The 21,810-nt window shown below is 39.8% G+C and overlaps 3 protein-coding genes across 8 annotated transcripts in view; 2 read left to right on the top strand and 1 right to left on the bottom strand.

Moving 5' to 3' along the window:
* The window catches only part of cenpi (centromere protein I), a 153,304-nt gene that overhangs the window by 13,079 nt on the left and 118,415 nt on the right, over nucleotides 1-21,810 (top strand). The window lies entirely within an intron of this gene.
* sytl4 (synaptotagmin-like 4) lies at nucleotides 1,263-13,001 on the top strand. Of its 6 annotated transcripts, none has more exons than XM_061048443.1 (18): nucleotides 1,265-1,409; nucleotides 2,532-2,715; nucleotides 2,961-3,152; nucleotides 4,983-5,198; nucleotides 6,575-6,684; nucleotides 6,892-7,003; nucleotides 7,103-7,270; nucleotides 7,860-7,974; nucleotides 8,060-8,150; nucleotides 8,260-8,354; nucleotides 8,787-8,879; nucleotides 9,380-9,558; nucleotides 9,899-10,001; nucleotides 10,330-10,491; nucleotides 11,134-11,239; nucleotides 11,322-11,430; nucleotides 11,521-11,726; nucleotides 12,329-13,001. In XM_061048443.1, exons 3-18 carry the CDS (start codon nucleotides 3,034-3,036, stop codon nucleotides 12,475-12,477), a joined length of 2,133 nt encoding a protein of 710 aa, XP_060904426.1. In that variant the 5' UTR covers nucleotides 1,265-1,409; nucleotides 2,532-2,715; nucleotides 2,961-3,033; the 3' UTR covers nucleotides 12,478-13,001. The 6 variants fall into 6 exon arrangements, with proteins under 6 accessions (XP_060904423.1, XP_060904426.1, XP_060904424.1 ...); XM_061048441.1 differs by lacking the exon at nucleotides 1,265-1,409 and adding an exon at nucleotides 1,420-1,600; XM_061048440.1 differs by lacking the exon at nucleotides 2,532-2,715 and having other exon boundaries at nucleotides 1,263-1,409.
* On the bottom strand, nucleotides 12,854-20,834 carry srpx2 (sushi-repeat containing protein X-linked 2). Its single transcript, XM_061048446.1, has 10 exons — nucleotides 20,533-20,834; nucleotides 18,295-18,372; nucleotides 17,235-17,426; nucleotides 16,401-16,577; nucleotides 15,536-15,659; nucleotides 15,265-15,386; nucleotides 14,984-15,163; nucleotides 14,759-14,892; nucleotides 14,548-14,669; nucleotides 12,854-13,529 (listed from the first exon to the last, which is right to left on the bottom strand). The coding sequence occupies exons 1-10, from the start codon at nucleotides 20,576-20,578 to the stop codon at nucleotides 13,343-13,345; spliced, it is 1,362 nt and encodes a 453-aa protein (XP_060904429.1). The 5' UTR covers nucleotides 20,579-20,834; the 3' UTR covers nucleotides 12,854-13,342.

Raw genomic sequence — 21,810 nt, 5'->3', positions numbered from 1 at the left:
CTTGACAGTCATCAGGTCTGAACACACAAAAACATCTGTGGCATAACTGCAGACCCAAATAAGGGAGTATCTTCTGCGTGAATGGTGTTAATCCATCCAGTAGAAATCTATCCCCAGGAGGATCGCTGAAGCTGTTATGGCAGATCACAGTTGTTGTTTTTACTCACCCATTTCAATCTGCTGCAGAGTTGGCTACATGGCTACATTTTCATACGGGTGACGGCCAACATTAGTTTCCTCTTGTGTAGAAATCATCAACTCAGTCTTTAAGTCAGTAAGCTTGAGTGTAACTTGGGAGGTGCGAGGGTTTAGTCAGGTCGAATTCACATGTTTTTAATATACCATAGACCAAGTGGTTCCCAAAGTGGGGGTCGGGACCCCAAGGTGGGTCGCCAGCCACCAAGAGGGGGGTCGCGAGATGCCTTCCATAAAAAATTAAAAGTGCATAAATATATCTTTTTACCATTTTTGTAAATATACAAAAAGTAGTCCAATGTCATAAAAGACAGTATCATTAAGTGAAATGAATTTTTTAATTCTTTTAGGCTGTTGTATTATTTTGTGTTACTAGTTTTTGGATAGGTTAATTAGTGTGTGCGTGGCTGTCGCTACGTTATATACCTAACTAACCACCTTAAAGAACAGTGGGGGGGGTCCCCAGTTTCTGTCACCCTTATTTTGGGGGTCACGACCTGAAAAGTTTGGGAACCCCAGCCATAGACTAATTAATTAACTGGATGATGCAATGGAATACTTCATGAGAAATTCCCCTCTGGGAGTAAGAATTCATCACACTGATTTCATTGATACCACAGATTTAGTAAAAGTCTCAAAGACTGTAAAGCTTTTATAATGAGGTTTTATAGGTCTAGTGACATTTTCATTTACAAGGTTTTTTTTTTCTTCCCACCATTAGGCCACTTCGCTCAAGCTCTGACATGAATAAAGGCGTGTAAACTCTTTTTGGCTTGCCATTTTCTTCTGAGTAGCTTTACAAAGCTTATCTACTGCACGTAGGAAAATGCAATTTGCAACAATTGCTGTCGGGTAGTCGACAATTAAAAACATTTTCAGAATCAAAAACGGTAAGAGCCCTAAACTTCCTCTCAAGTATTACGTATAAAATAAGTAAGGCTATGTTGTTGCTGTTTGCTTTAGGAGAACAGAGCTCATTATTAGACTGTGTCAATGGGTTAAATTTTCCACAACCAGCCCTCTTTGGTAAATAGAGCTGAGGAAATGCACCTGTCATGGAAAAAGTGGAGAGTCGCTCCTGCCTGCATGTCTGCTGCAAACTTTCCCAATCTTCCGGGAGTCGGGACTCCTCCAGTGCACTAAGTCAATAGTTTTGGAGACGGGAGACTAGAAGAAGTTGGAGGGTAGGGATATGGTTGTAGCTGATAAGGAAAGTGAGTAAACCAGTTGTTGTTTTTTTTAAACACGGAAATTTCAGTTGGCAATCTCGAAATGCAAAACTGGCTCGCGTGCTGCTTTTAACAACGTGAAGGTGTTTTTCTGGGTGCTTTTCTGCCAGGATCTCGACGCGGTTGCCCGTACGACACGAGCCGTGTAGCAGGGTGAGGTCGACTTTTAACAACAGGTGCATAGAATTGTCTTTTTTAATGAGCGAGATTTTGTATTGTTGTCACCGGATTTCAACTGATAAACGCGATACAGAAGTTCAGTAGTCTCTTCAAAAATCTTCCGGCTTTACCATTGTAGCTATAGTCAAACCAAGAGTCTTGAACACATCAAGTAAATTACTGTTGCATTCATTTCAAATGACGTGCAATTTTATTCCTGCATTGGAAGTACTTTTTATTTTTGTTAAGGATAATCCCATGGATGCTATTTGCGGTATACAGAAACTTGAACAATGCTTATTCTGCCAAACTCTGTGTTGTGCTTAAAAAAAAAAGATTGCCCCTGCTAGTACTGCAGTATCTCTGTCATCTGTTTCAGACGGATGCGCCATTTCCTTGAGGGTTAAGTATTAGCCAAACAAGTTGTCTTTAGTTGCAGGTATTATTCAACTCTTAATAGTTACAGCTGCCCTCAGGCATTCAAACAATGAGGAATAAAGGTCCTTGGTTTTTGCAGGCAGTGTAGAATTTCAGTTTCCCCCCACCTGTTCGTTCCTTAAGAGGCACAATTCCCTTCCCTATAACTTCCTTGTGATGTAATTCAAATGAAGCATAACGTTTTAGGTGGGAAGCTTGACAGATGACAAGCTTGATGTAAAGCTTAAGTAAATGGTTAAGCTGCTGAACTCCACCCGGTTCTCTGTATCCTTAGAGGGTGGGAACCTGCTTGATAGCCAAGTTCATGTTGTTTTTGTTGCCTGTCCTTTTCAAAACAAGCGTTCACTCTGGCAGAGGCTTTCTGTGGGATTTTAAAATCCTCCAGCATCCTGGTCCCTGTGAGTCATTTATCATTTAGGGAACGCAAAAGAGACAAGGTCTAATTCCTCTTCTCAGGTCACAGAAAAACATTTCTAAAGCTCAATCTCTGTTTGCTTTGTGACTGTGTAGATTCCCCTGGGATATATTTTTTGACTGATGGACTTGGGAGGAGGAGGCTGCTACTCTTGTAATTCTAAACCATCCAGTCATCAAGTTGCTACACTGTGGCTTCACTGCAACGAGGACAACAGGAGAGAAACATCACCTGGTCGTCTATGATCCATTTTATGAGGATACACTGCTGTTTCTGCCGGTCTATATTTTCATCACTCCAAGTTCCTCTTTTTGCTTCAGAGTTCTGCTTTGGTTGCTGTTGGGAGAGAATAGAAAAACAAACGTTTTGAAGTGAAGTAAAAAATAAAAGTGCTGCTCATCTCTGTAAGCTTTCTAGATTTTGAGTCATTTTGTATTGCAATTAGTTTAGATTCAAGCTTTTTTTGCAGGAAAGGAGAGTTTTTACCCTTTCCAGAAATCATTTATGTTCTGTTTTGCTTTCAGGAGAGTTTCTTTATGCAACAACTACTGAGCTGAGCCGGTAAACCTGCGCTGAAAATTATTGGTTAAAGGAATAATGCCCCAGCCCACAGACATGATCAGTGTTGGATTCCTGTCCGAGTCAGAGCAGGAGCTCATCCTGGAGGTGTTGCGACGGGATGAGGAACTGAGGCAGGCTGAGGAGCAGCGTGTGCGGTGAGTATGTAATATTAGACCTGTTGACTTTATTTTAAAACATTGTCAAGATAGCAAAAGATGTAAGGTATTGCCAAGGTGTTCATTTCCAGATGAGGAGTCAAAGTCATGAGATTGTGATCTTTATTACATGATTTATCTGAATACTTTTTATCTGATTTTGTTTTTAACCTCTAATCTCAAAATATTCCATTAGTAACCACATCGTTAGGTACATTTTGCAGAAACAACCACATGGACTGAATCGAATAGATTTTAACGGTCTTCTTGAGTTGGCGTCATAACTGGAAAATGTTTTTTGACCATGACTGATCAACTTAAAGGCTGATCACGACACAATTTCACATAAATGTCTCAAAGACATTGTAACCAAAAGGTCAGCGTCGACTTCACTGTGACATCATAATGTCCTGGAAAATCGATGCCTCAGTGATGGATTAGTGGATAATCTACCCCTTGTACCCCCTCACATACCTCTTGGTTTGGCTGTAGAGAGGAGGGGGGTCTACTGACAGTCACACGCTCTGCAGAAAAACAGTGAGGGAGAGAGATGTTCTCACTGCTTTTGAGTGTAGGACTACTTAAGCTGTTGATTTGTTTTGGGGTAATGTTTTCTTTCAAATATTCAATATCCAAATAAATCCCCAAACACATCCCAAACAGTGTTGTATGTGAACTGCAGCTTGACTGATTGGTGGAGGCATACAACCTTCAATGGTTTTTCTAGTTTGTCTCATTCTTTGTTAGTGTTGACATGTCTAAACTTTAATCTCATTTGTCTATTATGTTGTCAGAGAAAATGTCCTGCATTGCTGTTTTGTGAACACTAAGAATTGCAGATGTTTGGGGAATTGAGCTAAATTAGAAAAAAAAGACAAAAATAAAGTAGTGGGGGAAAAAAATCCAATTTGGTTTTAGTACTTATACCATGGGTATTAACACAAGTATTAACCTTCAAAATGATCCTCAACGCTTGTTTCTGTCAGCATGGACAAATTGAAAAGGTCTGGTTATACGCACAACATGTAGGTGTCGGACAATTCAATAAACAGCAGACAAGGAAAATTCACAGATACTCGCTCCAATGCAACACATTTTTTATTTATTAAGTTTTTTATTGAATCAGTGTTTCGAATTTGGAAAAACGAGGGCCACACTTTTTTATTTTTTATTTTATTTCATTCAAACAAACAATAAAGTTAAGAAAAAACAAACAAACATAAAATCTCGAATGTGGAATGAAAAGGAGCATAAATAAGACTAATCTTATAATATCTGCCCCTCTTTCACAAAGCATTAATTAAAAAAAACCCCACTTAATTCAAAAACAATTCAAAATAAAATAAATTGGCTGCAGGCAAACATAGCCACTGTCAGCCCCATCGTAGGTTAACAATTCATTTTAAACCATACAAAGCATATCACAAATACATTTTTGTGTCACAGCATCACGAAACAGAACAATACATCTCACATCCATTTATATCGATATGTAGATTTCTACACCAATAGGCTGATAGGAACTATGATGGCGGGTGTGGTACTAAGAGGGCAAAAAACAAAACCACTATGAATTGATCGCTTGTTCTAGGAAAATGTAAAAAATAATTCTGAATGTTATCAAGGGTGTTACAGGGAAATGAGATAAAAAAAATAATAATAATCAATCAATTATTGATTATTAGAGTTAAGGATTGAAACTAGAGAGAGAAAAAACAACTGAAGGTTAAAATGTTAAACATCTTGTAGGGATGAGACAACTGAAAGGTTTCTTAAGGGATTCTTTTCCACTTTTTATCAGTGTATTTTTTGTGTTTCGCTCTTTCTCAGGAAGTTGAAGACAGAGCTGCTTGATATAAAGAGGAGGGGAGCCAAACGTGGCAGTGGAAGATACAGTCAGCGCAGTTGTGGCAGATGCCAGACACCTATGAGTCGGCTGTCGATTTCCTCCAGCCAGTGTAAGATGTGCAACCACAAAGTGTGCAGCAGCTGCCGAATAGTCCTCCCGGACGGATCCTGGCTGTGCAGTGTGTGTGCCAAAGAGTCGTAAGAACCAGTTTTGTTCATTCTCTTCTTTCACTTACATAATAATCATATTTTAGCAAATGTCTGCATCAAAACATTTTGACTGCTAGGATGATATACATTTGAATTTAAACAAATACAATGAAAGGTTCTTAATCTATCCATGGCTTTTTGATTAGGTCTGCACGATGTGATGAAAATATGCAATGTCCGGTAACACTGTTCAGTATGCAATGATTGTAATTATATTTACTTATCTCTTCTTACTCAGCCATCACACAATCTCACCCCATGAGCAGTAATATGACAAGTTTAGATACATTTACCATTAATGACCAAAAAACTGTTGTTTTTCCAAAATGTTAAATATTAAAATAACATGGTTTGTCCCGCATAAAGGTAGAGTCAGAAGAAACGTTTGTTGCAGCTTGTAAACACATTTAAACTGTGTCCCTCCTGGGCTCATTGCCACTACAAGCTGACGCCCACTGCAGGGTTAGCGTCTACGTTTACTGCCTGTACCTTCACTTTAAGCTACTTAAAAAAATATTTTGTTTGTTGTAATGGAAAAGCCGATGATTTAGCAAGTTAGCACCCAAGCTAACCACCTGCCTGTCCAACAGAAAGCATTACTTTCTGATGCACGTCACTTTGGACAAAAGCGGCTGCTTAATTAATCGTAGAAGACAAGTAAGTAAGTAATTAAAGGAAGAATATGTGATTAAATTTAGCAGAAATCAAATATATACTCTGAAAATAACTCTGTGAGTCATGACTGTCTACAATGAGTGTAACACCCGAGTCCCACTGTCTGTGATGTTTTCAGAGCCGTAGCTAAACTTTGTTTACATGGACGGGACGGCCGGCCAGCTCATCACCTTGCGTATAAAAGTTGTTTAATTGAGGGACTAAGAAAAGAAGAATAACTTACTGTACTCACTGCTTAACTGTGTTTCTAGATCACGCTCATTTCAGGTAAATTTACATGCAGTGTGAAGATACGAGCATAATAAAGATCGCTAGCATTCGCATGCTAACACAACAATGCAGCGTGAGTTGTTTTGGTTTCATGCTGGTGCTCAAGGGCGACATCTGCTGGATCAAAAAATCACATATAAAGCCTTTAAGTAAGACAACCTAAACAGCACACTTGAATGACCCAGAGTCATTCCTAGTTCTTGCAGAGGACGCATGATAACAGGAAGCTTGATCCTCCAACTGCTCATGCAGCCACAAATTAGTTCCCCCAGTCCCAAAAGACTAAATTTACAAAATAACAAACATACGTACATGTCTAAACATTAAACGTCACTCAGAATGTCCAACCATAGTATGTGGTGATCTTGTAGCAGATACAACATTTAAGGCAATAAAAATGCATTCATTCTGGATTTCAGGGATATTAAGAAAATGACGGGTGACTGGTTCTTCGATCAAAGAGTGAACCGTTTCTCCACAACGCCTGGACACGACTTAGTGAGAGTCTCCATGAAAAAGGACCCTCAGTGTGAGTACAGGAACAGGAAGTGGGTATCAACTCTTCAACAGGAATGTAAACAGCTCTCTTGTCTGGGCAGAATGAAATGACCACAATCAAAGGAATGTCGCTCAACAGCAGCAGCAGGAGTGTAATGATAACAGCTGCAGTGTTATGATAGCATTTTGTTTGACTCGTACAGGGGGGAGTTTTATAACGTTTTGTTCTGTGTTGTAGTGAAGAAGCGCGAGACAACAGGAGAGATGCTACTGAAAAATGCTGAAATAAAACCAGACCAGCCGTACCCTGTGCCTCGAGCCAGACAGAAAAATCAGACGGATAGCAAAGGGTGTGATGTCATTATTCAAATCCAAATGTTAACGCATATATATTCATGTCACTCAGATTAAGATTTGATCAACCTCTTTATCTTGTTTTATTTTGACAGTCATCAAAGCAATAACTCAGGATCGTTAGCTTTAAGGGAATCACTTGAATCTAAGGAGGATGTCGCGCCAAAGCAAACACGCAGTGACACGGAGTCTGCAGAAAATGGCAGCTTAATAAGCAGTCAAACTGAGACCGAGTCCAGCCATGTGACCCCCGAGCCACCACGGTAAGCTCACCTGTAGTAATGTCAAGTTACACACACTGTGGGCAAACTCAAAGCAACAGAAAGTGCGTCTTCTAACAGCTGGTCAGGGTATTACACAAGTCGAGTCTGTTAGTAGGCCTGAAATTATGAACTTCATATTTTCCCTTTTAAAAAGATAGTGTTGCAGTGGGACGTAATTTAGAATTCCAAAATATGGGATGTATAGGGCAGTATATTTAGTTTTCATTCAATCTTAACCTGAGAGGAGTTGAGTCTATTGTGAGTGTGACCTTGTAGTTTGCGATTGTTCTGCTGAAATAGAAGAATGAATCACCATTGTAATGGAAAGCAACATTTCTAAATCATGAACACAACAGCCCTCTGGTTCAATCATTAACCCATGCACGCGGCTCACTTTTAGTATTGTTTCCTGTTTGCACATTTAGGAAGCTCATTTGTATCAGGCATGAATACTTATTGATTTAAGGTGCAGTCTGTCACATCCCTGCATTAAAAATGTCCCAAAACTATTGGCCCTTTTTTTTTACAAGTTTGATGGCAGACTGGTGATTTTGGGTAATTCATTAATTTTAGTTGTATCATCACACAGGAGGGAGATACGCTCACGGTATCCCAGCCCAGATGGAGCCAGTGTTTCCAGCCTGACCATCCCAGTGAAAACAAATCTAGTCAGCGATGACAGCTCCGGCACAGAAGCTAACGCTGTACGATGCTTTCAAAGACACTTGTTTCTGTCTCAAGACTGTCTCAAGAATCCTTAATTCTCTGACTCTTGTCTTCTTACTGTAGGCCCCCGAGGAAACATCCGTCAGTCAGAGCCCCGAGTTGGAAGTTGATCGACTCTTCAAAAAGAGCATCAAACGAGCCCAAGGGCCTTCTGGTTAGCATCTTTTGAAATCACTTTCTGTGATGTTTTTCTGACAGACTCTTTGAAACATTGCATGAATTGCAGCTGAATTAAAGATCTACATTTTTAATTTTTGTAATAGAGTTTGTGTCAACACTGGACCTGCGTAATAGACCTGAGACACCAGAGGCCTCGATGGGAAACAGAAGCCGTTCTGTACCAGGTCTAGACATACAGGTAATATTGACTTTGATGTAAGGACACAAAAATGCTTTCAGTGGCACTTAACATTTACAGTCTATGGTTATGTCCTGTGTGATCGGTTGCATTTTTCTGCCACAAGAATCTCAAAAGAAGCCCGTCCTCTTTTAGCTCACACTTTCACTTTTGGTTAAGAAACCTTGATATTGTTAAATTGTTCAAATTAAGTTTAAATCTGAGTTTCTGACATTTTAGTTGGTTCTTCCTTCACACCATTTCAACTATTATTTTTCAAGATCTGTGAAAAGGCCGTGAAGCTGGTTACTTGCATTTTCACAAAGATATGCATTTCTAGGAAATCAGACCTGTTTTGTTTTTTGTTTTAAAACACAGTCCTTATTGTTGTTTACATGCGAGTCCCACTCTTGTGTGTATGAACATTGACCGAATGTGTATTTTAAACCACAGGAAGACAGAGAGGAGGATGAAGATATTGACAGCTTGGTTAACTTTCATAAAAGGACGCTGGCTACGAGCTCCTCCAGCCTGCAAAGCTCGAAGGTAGAGTACTGAAATCTCTCACAGCCTGCGTTAGAATTTCTCACAGCCTGCGTTAGATCTCTAAATGCTCTTTGAAGAGAAGCTCGTTACTTCTCTCGGAACGGAAGTGATATATAAAAGTATCTGATCGAGCATCTACAACCTCAGGATTTCCTCCAGCAAGTAAGGAAGTGTAAAATTGATGATTCAAGTCTACCGAAGGGTTTCCATAGTTAGCAAAGGCTCAATCCAGAGTGAGAGTATGAAAGTTAGCTGGCTTTATCTGTGCTTTACCTTAAGAAACATCTTGATCTGTATCTTGTTTTTTTTTTTTTGGTTCAGGCTCATTTTCTTTTAACCCTCTTTGTTTTACTTGTCATTTCAATCTTTCAAACTGTGACACACTGCTTTAAACCATTAGATAATGTCTGTTTAAATATAAACTTTATGTCAATATTTGTTATAAGTAACACTTGAAAAAAATAAAACAATTACTTAAAGGAGGTGTCTGGTTTCTCCAGAGCACATTGGGCAGCCTGATGAGTATTTACAGTGAAGCCGGAGACTTTGACAGCGTGGAGGTGAGCGGAGACATCACTTTCTCCTTGAGCTACGATGAACAAATCCAGAGCCTCCAGGTCGTCATCAAGGAGTGCCACGGGCTGGCTCACGGCGATACCACACGGCACCTTTCCAACCCGTAAATATCGAAAACTTTCCTTTTTTGACTTAATGCAAAAGCTCCACTAAACAAACATAAACTCTGACATTTACTTTGAGCAGGCGTGCTGAGTATAGCTCGTTACACATCTTTCTCCTGCGCACACACACGCTCGCATCCTTCTGTGATGTTAACACAGCTTTGATCAGTGTAGATAAGAGGTTTCTGTGTTTACAAAGTCACCATAATCACATCGCACATGTGATTACTTTAGCTTCACAGGAAATTGAATGTCAACTTTTCTTTTTCTAAAATAATACAGCTCAAGCCATTCCCAGGAGAGCACTAATTAATTATTTTTTCTGTTCTTGTGTTCCAGTTATGTGAAATGTTATCTACTTCCTGACAAATCTCGCCAGAGCAAGAGGAAGACCGGCATCAAGAGAAACAGTGTGAACCCAGTTTACAATGAAACGCTGAAGGTGAACGTTTGTAACGGATGTTTCTCTTCTAACTGTTAGACCTGACATAATGCCTTAAAGACTTCCTTGTTAGTCACCTTGAGTCACGTCTGATGTAAATAATGACCACACCTGCAGAGACCTTAAGATTGTTATTGACACTGAAGATTAGAATAGCCATTGTCAAATATTGATTTTGGTCCTGGCCTTTGCATGTAGAGTGAGTTACATGCCCCCAAGGGATACAGCAACAACTCAAACTGAACGTTTGGACTGCTCCACCAATGTAACTGTACTGATACAGGCCTTTCTTCCATCCCATCTTCTCTCCCTCACCTCCCTCCAACAGTACTCCATCGGTCGCTCCCAGCTCTTCACCCGCTCTATGCTCATATCAGTGTGGCATCATGGTCGCCTCAGCCGCAACACCTTCCTGGGGGAGGTGGAGATCCCTTTGGACAGCAGAGACCTTAGCTCCCCATACGAGGAGCGCATGGCTCTCATGGCGAAGGTAGGTTTACGTTTAAAATCAGAGGCCAAAAAAAAATATTTTGACCCATAGCAGCATATTTTAGGGAGAATTGATTTATTTGTTTTTGTCTGTTTATCCATTATGTACAAAACATTTGTACCTGTACATAAGAGAGCTCAGTTCACTGAAGTTAAATTCCTTGTGTGTGTAAGCATACCTGGCCAATAAATCTGATTCTGATTCTGAAAACAGTCTAGACAACAAAATGTAAACTGCTCAAGGAAAAACACCAAAAGATGTTTCCCACACGTGTGTTTGTAGGCTCAAGTTACAACAACGTGCAAGATATAAGTGACTGCAATGCTGGTTCATGTCCATAAGTTAGTTTTTTTTTACTAAATTTTTAGCGTAGTGATCATTGCTGACTGGATAATGTGAAACATTTTACTTGTTAAAACCAGAGTGAGGGACCTAAAGGTCAGAGAAAATCCAAATAATCTGATATTGATTGGCTGTGAGAGGAAGAGCTCAACTACTACAGACCTACTAACAGTGGTTCTCATGTGGCCGTCGATGTGTTGCTCAGCAGATGTACACAAAAAAATTGCAGCACATAGAAGTATGAAGATTGTGGTGTTTTGATTTCTTGCGTCCTAAATACATTGTACCTTTCTCTGTCAGGCCTCCTATGCTGTGCCAGCTTCTTCTTTTGTTCAAAACAAAGGAGAGTTGGTGATCTCTCTGAAGTACGTCCAACCTAAAAAGCCAACAGCTGAGAGAGTAAAAGGTGGGACTACGCTACGAAAACGGCATTTCTCCTCTGGCTGTGTTTGACTTTGCCTTTAATTTTTCTGTGTTTTTCTCTTCAGGAAAAAAGCAGCTGGCTGAGGAAGGAGGAGAACTGCATGTTCTAATTAAAGAGGCGAAGAATTTGATGGCAATGAAACCAGGAGGCACCTCAGACAGCTTTGTGAAGGGGTTAGTGATATTCCCTCCAAAGTCTCTGTTCATATTCAAGCTTCTTTTTTTTTTCTGTTCAAGACTTATGCTGTGTTTGTGGTATTGCAGGTACTTGTTCCCAACCAAGGCCAAGACCACAAAGAGGAAGACTCCGGTTGTGAAGAAAAATCTGAACCCCCACTATGACCACACAATTGTGTACAAGGATCTGACTCTGGAGCAGCTCAAGGGGATGTGTCTGGAGCTGACGGTGTGGGACAGAGAGAGGCTGAGTAACGAATTCCTGGGAGGAGTTCGTCTCAGCTCTGGAAACGGTAAAAGTTACAATTTAATGAATCCTGAAATGTTCTCTTTATTTCACATGGCGCTCAGGGCAATTCAATTTCAATTCTTAGGGTCACGATTCGATTCAGAATCTATTTTCGATTAAAAATGATTCTGGATTTGTGATTCAAAGTCTATTTTTGAATTAGTACATACTTCAGGATCTACTCCAGTCATCTGTGAGACTGGCTGAATTTCTTGCTGCTCCATTTTGCATTGACTGATAAGCCAAAAATCGTTTTTTTTGGAAGTTATGAATCCATTTAAAATCTCAGAAGATAAGAATCTTGATTTTTACATTAAACACATTTTTTACCCACCTGTACTGTGAACTGATCTAAACCACTTGTGCAAAAGAACATTAGCCAAGACATACACATATACAGCACCCTGTTCCTGTTGCTCATATAGGCTTTTGTTAATGGTTTCATTTATAAGTTGATGTGGAGCGGTAGCCTGTGAAGTCGTCAGCAGATTAGAAAAAAAAAGATGAGGTGAAAAACAAGAAGAGGAGAGAGTCTATTACCAGTCAATAACAGGTGATAGTCTCTGCACTAATTGTGTCTTCGTTGTCTAATATTCACTCATGCAGCCACTGTCAAAATGGGAAAAGAGGAAGTTGAAATGGACTCATCTGGCGAGGAGGTCAGTCTTTGGCATAAGATGATGCAGTACCCCGACTCCTGGGCAGAGGGCACCCTTCTACTGCGCTCATCTATGGAAAAGGCTACGAGCAAATGAGGACAGCCCAGGCCCAGATCCATGGCCAAAAGGTGGATGAAAAGTACACAACAAACAGCTGATTGGCTGTACGCAGAAATGCAGTTCATTGGCCAGCTGGATACCAAACACCTGTACACACCGGTCTCGTTCTATGGGGTTAATTTTAGCCCGGACCCCCAGACTGGTCAGAAATGTGCGTAATGTGTGTATTTATTTTAAGAGCATTTATGTTGTCATTTTATGTATTTTTAAATAAAATTATTGATAGTTATATAACATCAATCAAATGCCTGCACAGCACTTAGCATAGACCCACAATATGTTACCCCATTCTCTTTAACTGTGTACAGAATTATACTTAAACGTGGGAAAACAAGTTACTGTTAACAGACACTGTTGTGCACTGTTTAATATACACAGTTATATTTTACATAAACACTCATGTCAAAAGATATATTTATACAAGTTTTACTTTTTATTATAAAATGTGTCTTTTTGCGGATATAAATGTACACTCAATAAAACCAGACAAATTAAAAACATGCTTGAATGTCTCAACTCTTAACATTTGAATAACACTGAGGCTCCTTTCATCTGGTATCTAAAGCTCTTAATGGTTTTTTACAAAGTGTTTCTGCTTTATTATCTGTCACTGTGTCTGTTCTCTGGTCCCTGTGGCTTCCAGCTGATTATTTGATACATAGTAAACAGTGCTAGTACTTCAGTGTAGTATAGTGATCACATTTAAACAAACCCAGTTCCCTCTGTCCTCTTTCAACCTCCTAATGTCCCTGTGGACCTCTGGTGTCTGCTCGTTTGGCCTTTCTCATCTCGTGTTAGTAATGCTGATGTGTATATCACCGTGGGAACCAGAGTCAGTAATTTAATGTTCATCACAGAAGTCTCTGTGGAGCTCCAGCCTCTCCCTCTCCTCTTCGTCCATCACGAAGCTGTCGATGTAAGAGAACAGCTCGTCTGACGCCAGCGGGGCAATGAAGCGTTCTCGGTCCAGTCCGAGCTTGTCCAGCAGGACCATGCTGAAGTAAGTTCTGGAGATTCTGAATATTTGTCTACAGATACACACAAATCAGCAGAGAGATTATTTAAAGTTACACTCCGCCATGCTTAATAACATTACAGAAGATATAACCATCGTTTGTAACAAGTTAATAACTCACTGGATAACATGATGTTGGGGCTGTTTGTGATAAATTGAGAGATAATTATGCTTCTCAACAGTTCACCCCGATCTATAACCCTGTTTCGATGCTAAACAATGAGCTGACAACCTCAAACTGAAGGGAAAAACAGAACATCCACACAAGCCCTCTCTTTCATTATTCACATAGTCTCTTTATGACACATCATTGGAGAATATTCCTTACTTCAGGACTTTGTTGATGTTCACTGCATGTTTCGTGGGAACACTTTGATGATGCTTGTTTGTTTACATTAGTGTAAAACCCTAAAGAATGTCTCTCAAAATAAATACTTTCCATGTACGTTTTCTACCACAGTTATGTCAGATCGCCTACATTTCCCAGAATGTGCTCCAGTATTTTAATGCTCAAACTCAGCAGTGGGATTTGTGTTCAGTGGAGAGTCTTACGTTTTAGAAAGAGACTTTCCAGTCTGGAAAAAGTGAGCCACACCCCTTCCTCAAATTACACAGAAGCTGGAAAAATCTATATACTGTATCTGCCGGTTCTATGATTAATGAATCCTTTTAAGCTTGTGTCTGTATCTGTTACAAAATGATGGACATTTAAAGTGTCTGGTATCCATTGATTCTCCGTAGAAAAAATGCCAGATGTTTACTATTGAATTTGTTCTTTCAGTCCTGTCAAAAAAAAACACATTACTGCAACCCTGGATTTAGTATTTCCTTTTAAAGTCAATCTCACAAAGGCTTCATTTTCACTAGGAGGCTGCTGACATTTAAATAGTGAGGAGAAGCAAACGTACTTAATGAAAATGAAAAGTGCATGAAACCATTTCAGGAGGGACATTTCATTTGCGCTAAATCCTCCAGAAAGAACCATAAAACTGCTGAGTAGCAAAGTGATGGCGCTTTTATAATACTATTACCTCAAACCCTCGATGACTTCAGGGCTGAGCAGATTTTCTTTAATACGCCCTGTCTCGCGCGGCGGGGAGCCCAGGAGCTCGATCACAGTCACATGTCGCAGGTCCAATCCACAATCTGCTTTCTGTTTCAAAAGAAGAAAAAGGGATTGTGATTCAAACTTCCTTAAAGCTTAAAGGTTCATGTTGTGTCAGGAGCTGAACGTCTCCTCACTTGTATCATGAGGTTCTGCAGCTGGTAGTCTGTGTCTGATATGTTGGGCGCGGACATAATCAGCAACCTCCTCTTTTCATGAAACTGATCCAGAAGAGCAGAGACCGTCTTCACGTCTGATTTTATCTCCATCGCTGCAAACACACAAGGTCACAAACTGTAATTTTTAAACCACATTAAAAATGTAAACTATATGCAGGAAATGCCACTTTGATGCAGACTCACGAACACACTCAGCAGGGGCTCCGTCCCAGTTGCGGTTGAACTGACAGACTCGACTTGATCTCCCCCTCAGCTCGTATCCTCCGTCACAGTGATATGCACACGTTGCACCGTAGTTATTTCCATCAGAGGAGCAGCTGAGGTAGCCGTGCATAGGTGGAGGCAAAACTGGACATCTTCTCACTGGAAGGAGGAGTGCAATAAGAGATCCAGAGCTGTGAGGGAATTCAGCTTTATGGGTCTATCAGCATCTAAACTCATTCAATAGACAAATGGCAGCTTACCTTCAACACGTACAATAAACTTGCATGCAGCTCTGTTCCTGGCTTGATCGTACACTTTGTAACGAATGATGTTTACTCCCTCCTTAAAGTCAGTGCCTGGCTCCTGGCCTACTAATATTACACTGCAGACAGACAGTACAATATAACATATAACAATAGAATCATCTTTATTTACAGAGCACTTTTCAAAACCAGTGTTACAAGTTAAAAACAGAAGTTAAAACAAAATCCAAAGTGAAATAAAAGTTAAGTCAAGAAGCGAGCGACATACTCGAGGGATTTATCTGCAGTGTCAGTCGCAGCAGGCGGGTCCCAGGTCACCGCAGCGGTTAGTTTTCCAGGCTCTGCGACCTTGAGTCTGGATGGGGGACACTTGATCTTTGGAGGATCAGTGTCTGAAATAAATAGTTGGGAATAAATCAACAAAGTCAGAGGTTCTCGATACAGCCCAAAGCACAGAGGAGCAGGCAATAAACTTGTTTTAGTGTCACTGCAAGCCTGGATAGAATAATGAATAACTTGACAAAAGTACAGATGGTCTGAATTTAGGTCCATGTTATTGCAGTAGGTTCAACCTCTAGTTCAAAATATCAGGCGCAGGGTTTCAGAAAAGATATACCAAAGAACTTCAATTCATAGCCCGGGCTTTTATTTACTTAAGTGTATGAGACCCTGTCTTTATTTTGGACGTGTATAGGAGACAAGCCTTTAATTATTTTCAAAGAAATATCAAAGATGAGAAAGAATATAACATTGTTAATTTACACCAGAAACTGTGCACAAAGTTAGGATATCAATGAACACATTAAGTTACAAATGAAGAATTTGATTTTACTTTTTTAGACAGTATGCTAACCTGGTGCCCGTCTAGTATACATACCAGCACTATTCTGTCTTTCTTGGACAGATGTTAAAGTTCATCTTTATCTTTTGTGTCCAGCTGCTTTTTCTCCTTATCTTAAATCGCAAACTAATCAGCACTAAATACTCAGGGGCCTCTGATTGAGACCTGCCTTTATTTGTCAAAAAATGCAGCTATACAGCAGCAGGTTAAGTGGGCTGAGGCCAATGGCTTAAATTGGGATGGGCTTTTATTCAAAGTTTTACAGTATTAAAAAAAAGACCTTTTAAAGTACCTGCACAAAGTGGCGGCACTCCGCTCCATGACCCCCCATGCTGACATGTGCGTGAGTGTTCCCCCTCGATGCGATAGCCTGGGTCACAGGTGAAGTCACACCTGGAGTCCACCATTAGGCCATGAGTACATGTGTGTCTGCCGTGTGGGATGAGATTCAGGACACGGCAACGCATCTCTGAAGGAACATCGCCATGCAGACAAGACAGACATCACGATGAATTTCAGGGAGAAAAAAGTAAATGAGAGTATAAACTGCTCAAAGGTTAAAGTTATTACATATCACATTCTTGACTAAATCCAACAATAGGTTATTTCTTCACTCAGTACTTTACAATATCTACAGAATCCTGCATTCAGGTGGTGTCAGAATATTCTGAAAATGAGTCCTCAGCTTAAAAGAAATCACATGGAAACTGGGGGAAATAAAAACTTAGAAAGTCTGACTAAATTTTGACATTACTACAACCTTGACCCAAACAGCATCCTGTCTGGTGGTTTGGAGTGTTTTTCTTCACCTGAGCGTTGAAAATGTTGCCATTTCTTAGAATTTTTCTCTTTTTAACTTGCATGGTTGACCACTTCTGCCTACAATTGAACCACCTCTGCTTGGTGTCAGATGCCACTTGGGATGTTTGCCATAAATGTCAATTTTCAACACCACAAAATATTTTTTAAACACTAAAAATGTTGTAAAAGCTGTATCACTATTTGATTATAAGAAGAAAAAAACGTGTTAGTTGGGTCAATTGTAGATTTGGTGTTTTCATTAGATTGACTTAATATTACCAGATTTATTCTCATATGTAAATCTAAAATCTCAGCATCCACATACTGCGACAGAAAGCTGTCCCCGACCAGCGTCGGTTGGCGAGGCACTGGATTGAGCTCCTGCCCAGCAATCGGTATCCTCGATCGCAACTCATCTCACAGCGGGTGCCCAACGTGCTCCTGTAGGCCCCGCCTCGAGGTGAGTGACAGGTCACCTCCCCATTGGTCAGACCAGGAGAATGACACCAGTGTGGGTCTGCGTTAAAAAGTGACAGAACACAAATATGTGTGAAGGACTCGTGGTGCAAAGCAGAGTTCTGAAGGGATACCTGCTATAGGTGGTGTCACCTCAGACACTTTAAACATAAAAGTTTGAATTGAGGTCTTTAAAGCAGAGTAAATGTTTGGATACTGGCTCAAAATACACTCATTTTAGCAGGAGATTGTGTTGAGAATTTGTATGTACATGTGGGTGCAGATGTTAGCGCTGTGGTTAGATGTGAATGTGTAGTTGTCTGTATCCATATGTCAGCCATATGATTGACTGGCGACCAATCCGACTCTCGCCCAATGACAGCTGGGATCGGCTCCAGACAACAGCGACCTCGAACTGGAAAAAGCGGTATAGATAATGGATGGATGTGTGTGTAGATAACAGCAAATCTGTGTTTTGTTGTATACAAGCAGTCATCCACAGTGCGTTGCAAATATTTGTTAGTTTAAATGTAAATTCTGTGCAAACCAGATTCAATTTCATACAGCCTAACCATAAAAAAAAAGATAAAGGGAATGAAGTAAAATAATCCCAATATAAAACCACTACAATCTGAGCAAACATTTACAATGAAGCCAGAGCTGTGAAGACAAGGCCAGATAAATCATTTTAAGGAAAGTTTTTATTTTTAGACTGAAAGTACTACCACAAAAAAAACCCACAATTTTTTGTCTCAGAAAGGCTTTAAGTCAACAAATGTGTTCATACTGTTTATCCTCCTGACTTAAATGTGTGCGACATTGCAGAAGTTGTTATACTGGGATGAGATGTGAAAATGAAAACTCATAGACTGTACGTAACAGTCTGTGGTCTGATTGTTTAAAGAGACATTGCCCTCTCCTTTCCATACCTTTGTAGTCTAGTTGAGGAGTGTGGTATTCCTCTTCAAAGTCATTGTAGCTGTCGTATACTGTGGTGCCAGAGAGGGCTGAAAAAAAACAAACACATTTCAGAAGTCAAACATGGTTCTACAGTCAGTCAAACAATATGAATATAGGTCATTCAGAGACAGGCTGGCACAGACACAACTCTCTACACAATCCTTCACTTCCTCTCAGGTTTCCTCTAACACAAGCTCAATAACATTTCAGTGCACAGACACCTGGATTTACAATCAGTGATGCTAATGGAAACTCCAGGAGGGTCTGAAGAGTCGAGAAACATGGAAATCTCTCAAATGGAGTAGAGATTGTTATCGTGAGTTGAAGGGACAGAGCTTAAAGTAGATAAATGAAAAGAACAAGAGAGCTGAACTTGATATGGTGAAGTTTCCTATAGCCTCGTGGAAACAGCAGTAGTATCACCACAAACTAGGGCAGACAGCATGTTTTAATTGCTCACTTGGAGAATTTTCCTCTTACTCATCACACTTGTATGCAATACTTTGGCCTTTATTCCTATTCCTTTTCTGTGAATTCATCACTTTGCACAGTATACACTATCTAGTACTATCCTCCTTTTTCAGAAGTTGAGGCTCAGTCACAATATCCCTTTTAAAAATTGAGAGTGACTCTGTGTTTAGAGCTGAGTGCCAAACTTTCCAAAGTTTCTGTCAACCTTCCAGACCCTTCTTAAATCAGTTCCTGTTTTCTTGCACAGTTTCCCTGCAGCCTTGTAAAGTTCACTTCAACACCGTTTCTAATAATAATGAAACGCATTCAACTCCCCTCTCTGCTTCAGATTGTTCCAGCAATGTGTGGATTACACCTATCGTCAGCGTTTTTCTCATAACGATCCTGATGTTCCACTCAGTAACATTTCCCCAGACTAATATTTCTCCAGTCTCCCTCACAGAGAATTAGTCACAGAAGAAATAAGCGAGCTCATCAGGCTTGCACTGCAGCTGCACTGCAGGATTTCAGGTAAAGACATGACCTCAGGTGACATGCACCATCATGCATATGGCAATTAAAAAATCTGTACTTTTCATTACTTCTAATGCAGTGCAGAAAGTACCTGGGTACATTCATACATAACTATTTTATACAACTTTATACTTCTGCAGCACTATGTCAGGCGTCTATTTTTGCGCCACTACATTAATGGACAGATATATAGCCTACATTTAGGCCACTTATTTGTTTTACTCCATCTTTGCATAAAGCTTCTGTAACCAATTTAAGAAGGATTTTTAATCCAGGAATTTTACTTGTGATGTGTTGTATTTTCACATTCTTGCAGCATTTATTTACTCAACATAAGTAAGCTATCTGAATGCACCTTGAACACAACCTTAAGTATTCAGGTTGTAGAATACAAAGACACTGACACACACTGTGCGTCAGATCAGACACCACTCATGGCACACAGATGTGCAGACAGAAGCTGAGTCATACCAAAGTGATGTGTGTAGTTTGTCAAAAAGGCCTCGTGTAGCTCAAATGACAGAGGTAAGGTAATGACCAGCAGCCTTTTCCCCACTCTGCTTTGTTATCCCCCTGAGGTTGTATGTGTGTCTGGGTGCTTACTTGTCCCCGTGACCTCCCAGTAATTGGAGGTAATCTGTTATTAAAGCAGACAGAGTATCGCACCTGAAAAGAAACAACATCTTCTGACTGGGTTGTGGCCAGTTGCATGTTGGGAAATGTTGTGAGGGAACTTCATTCCCAACTTTTCATCCCCAGAGGGAAAGATTCCACTCAATTTGCATTCATCAAGTCAGCCTCAAATACTCAGCACATCTGCATCTCATACAATTGTTGATTCTTCAGAGATGAAGGTATTTCCCAATCGCAGGGAAAGGATGTGGCTGTTTGAAGTCATGCATACAAAAAGCATTCGCATTAAAATACAGCCTACTTTAAGAAGGCCTGAAAGTCTTGGGCAAAAGTCCCATTTAAGAACGGTATGCTTCTATATGACAGTGTTTGTTTTGTGTGCCATAGTCAAGAAAAGGTTACAATATTGCTTGAGAAATATTGAGCTTATTCTTGAGCATATAATAAAAAAAAGTAAGCTACCCAAGTAGAATGACTCAAAATTGTAGGCTATAGGCAAAAGTAGTCTATTGAATACATTTTCCTATTCCTACCGCTTCTCAGAAGTGGCTTGACCGACTTTTTTTTCGACCTTTACTGTTCAGTCTTACCTGTGAAGAATAAAATGAACACAGCAACAAAGCAGCTGAGCGTCATGTCAGAGAACACAAAGATGACTCTCCAGCAGGGAAAAAGTTTGCTGCGCAGGTCAGTCAAGATCCTACAATCCAACAAAAATCAAGTAGCATCAAATGTATGCGCAAGACAAAGTCAACAAACGAGATACAGGCTTTAAAAAAAAAAGTTGTATTCCATATTGAAGACGAGAGGAATACAGTTCCAGCAGAGTCTCCGCAGTTTTTAAAAGCGGGGATCCTTCTGGATCATCAGCGAAGTCAAAAACCGCTTGGTGTCGCTCTCGGGCTCTTCATGATCATTTGTTTCCTCCCACTGCTGAATTAAACATGATGACTGCCATGAAACCCAACCCCTCTCAAACACATGGAAAATATTCAAGACACAATGATCACATGGTTAAATGTAGTTGAAAAAAGAATCGCTCTTTCTAAATTGACAGAATTATTAGGCTAATGACTTGAAATTACTTCCAGAGATTAGGCTACACACATTTTTAATTTCCCCTCATTTTAGAATAATGGTTAGAATTGTATTTATTGGCTATATAAACCTCAAGTTTATGTAGTTTTTAAAATATAGCCTGCTTTATTTTTTTAAAAAGAGCTTCACAGCCATGAAATAGGCTAGTCTCACACAATGTGCTAAATTCAAAATGTCTAAATAGTAAGATCGTTTTAGTCACCTTAGTGCCGTGTTATAGTGATTTACTTACACGGTTAACATAATTCAGTATAGCCTATACTTGTTTACTTATGGTCTATCTATGGCACATAAAAGTAACGTGTCACATCATGAAAAACACGATAGCCTACATCCCATCATCGAATCAGACAGCATGTGGCAGAAAATGAAACAGCAAAGTACTTTTTCAAAATAAAGCATTCCGTTTCCAAAATAAAAGAAAGTTTCAGATTTCAAAATTATGTGGGGGAGAAAGTAGACTACAGACTACTTTCTGTTAGGCATGATTAGTAGTCAAATAATTGTGTCAAATGTTGTCCTTTTTAAAATAATGTAAAAATGGTTAGACTTTTAGGCCTATCCTATCTTAAAGCTGGATTTATGAATAACTATTTTTTTTTAAACTAATTAACTATTGTCCAAATGTAAATCCTGCACGCTGCATAGCTTATATTATATAATATATATACATATTCTACTGTAGACTGTGTATCATACAGTAACTGCACACACTTGTTAGAATACTTGGTTTATAGGTTATCAATAAAAACCACAATGGACAGATTAAG

The sequence above is a fragment of the Labrus mixtus genome, chromosome 10 (assembly GCF_963584025.1).
Source record: "Labrus mixtus chromosome 10, fLabMix1.1, whole genome shotgun sequence".
Lineage (NCBI taxonomy): Eukaryota > Metazoa > Chordata > Actinopteri > Labriformes > Labridae > Labrus > Labrus mixtus.
Note: the sequence above shows the minus strand (reverse complement) of the source record. Positions and strands in the feature narration are given on the sequence as shown.

Coding starts and splice junctions, on each gene's coding strand:
- sytl4 (XM_061048440.1), top strand. CDS start 3,034: ATGCCCCAGCCCACAGACATGATCAGTGTTGGATTCCTGTCCGAGTCA. Junction 9,559..9,898: donor ACACGGCACCTTTCCAACCC/GTAAATATCGAA, acceptor CTTGTGTTCCAG/TTATGTGAAATGTTATCTAC. Junction 11,727..12,328: donor TCGTCTCAGCTCTGGAAACG/GTAAAAGTTACA, acceptor TCACTCATGCAG/CCACTGTCAAAATGGGAAAA.
- srpx2 (XM_061048446.1), bottom strand. CDS start 20,578: ATGACGCTCAGCTGCTTTGTTGCTGTGTTCATTTTATTCTTCACAG. Junction 15,660..16,400: donor AGTGCCGCCACTTTGTGCAG/GTACTTTAAAAG, acceptor TATTTATTTCAG/ACACTGATCCTCCAAAGATC. Junction 15,387..15,535: donor ACTGCAGATAAATCCCTCGA/GTATGTCGCTCG, acceptor GTCTGTCTGCAG/TGTAATATTAGTAGGCCAGG.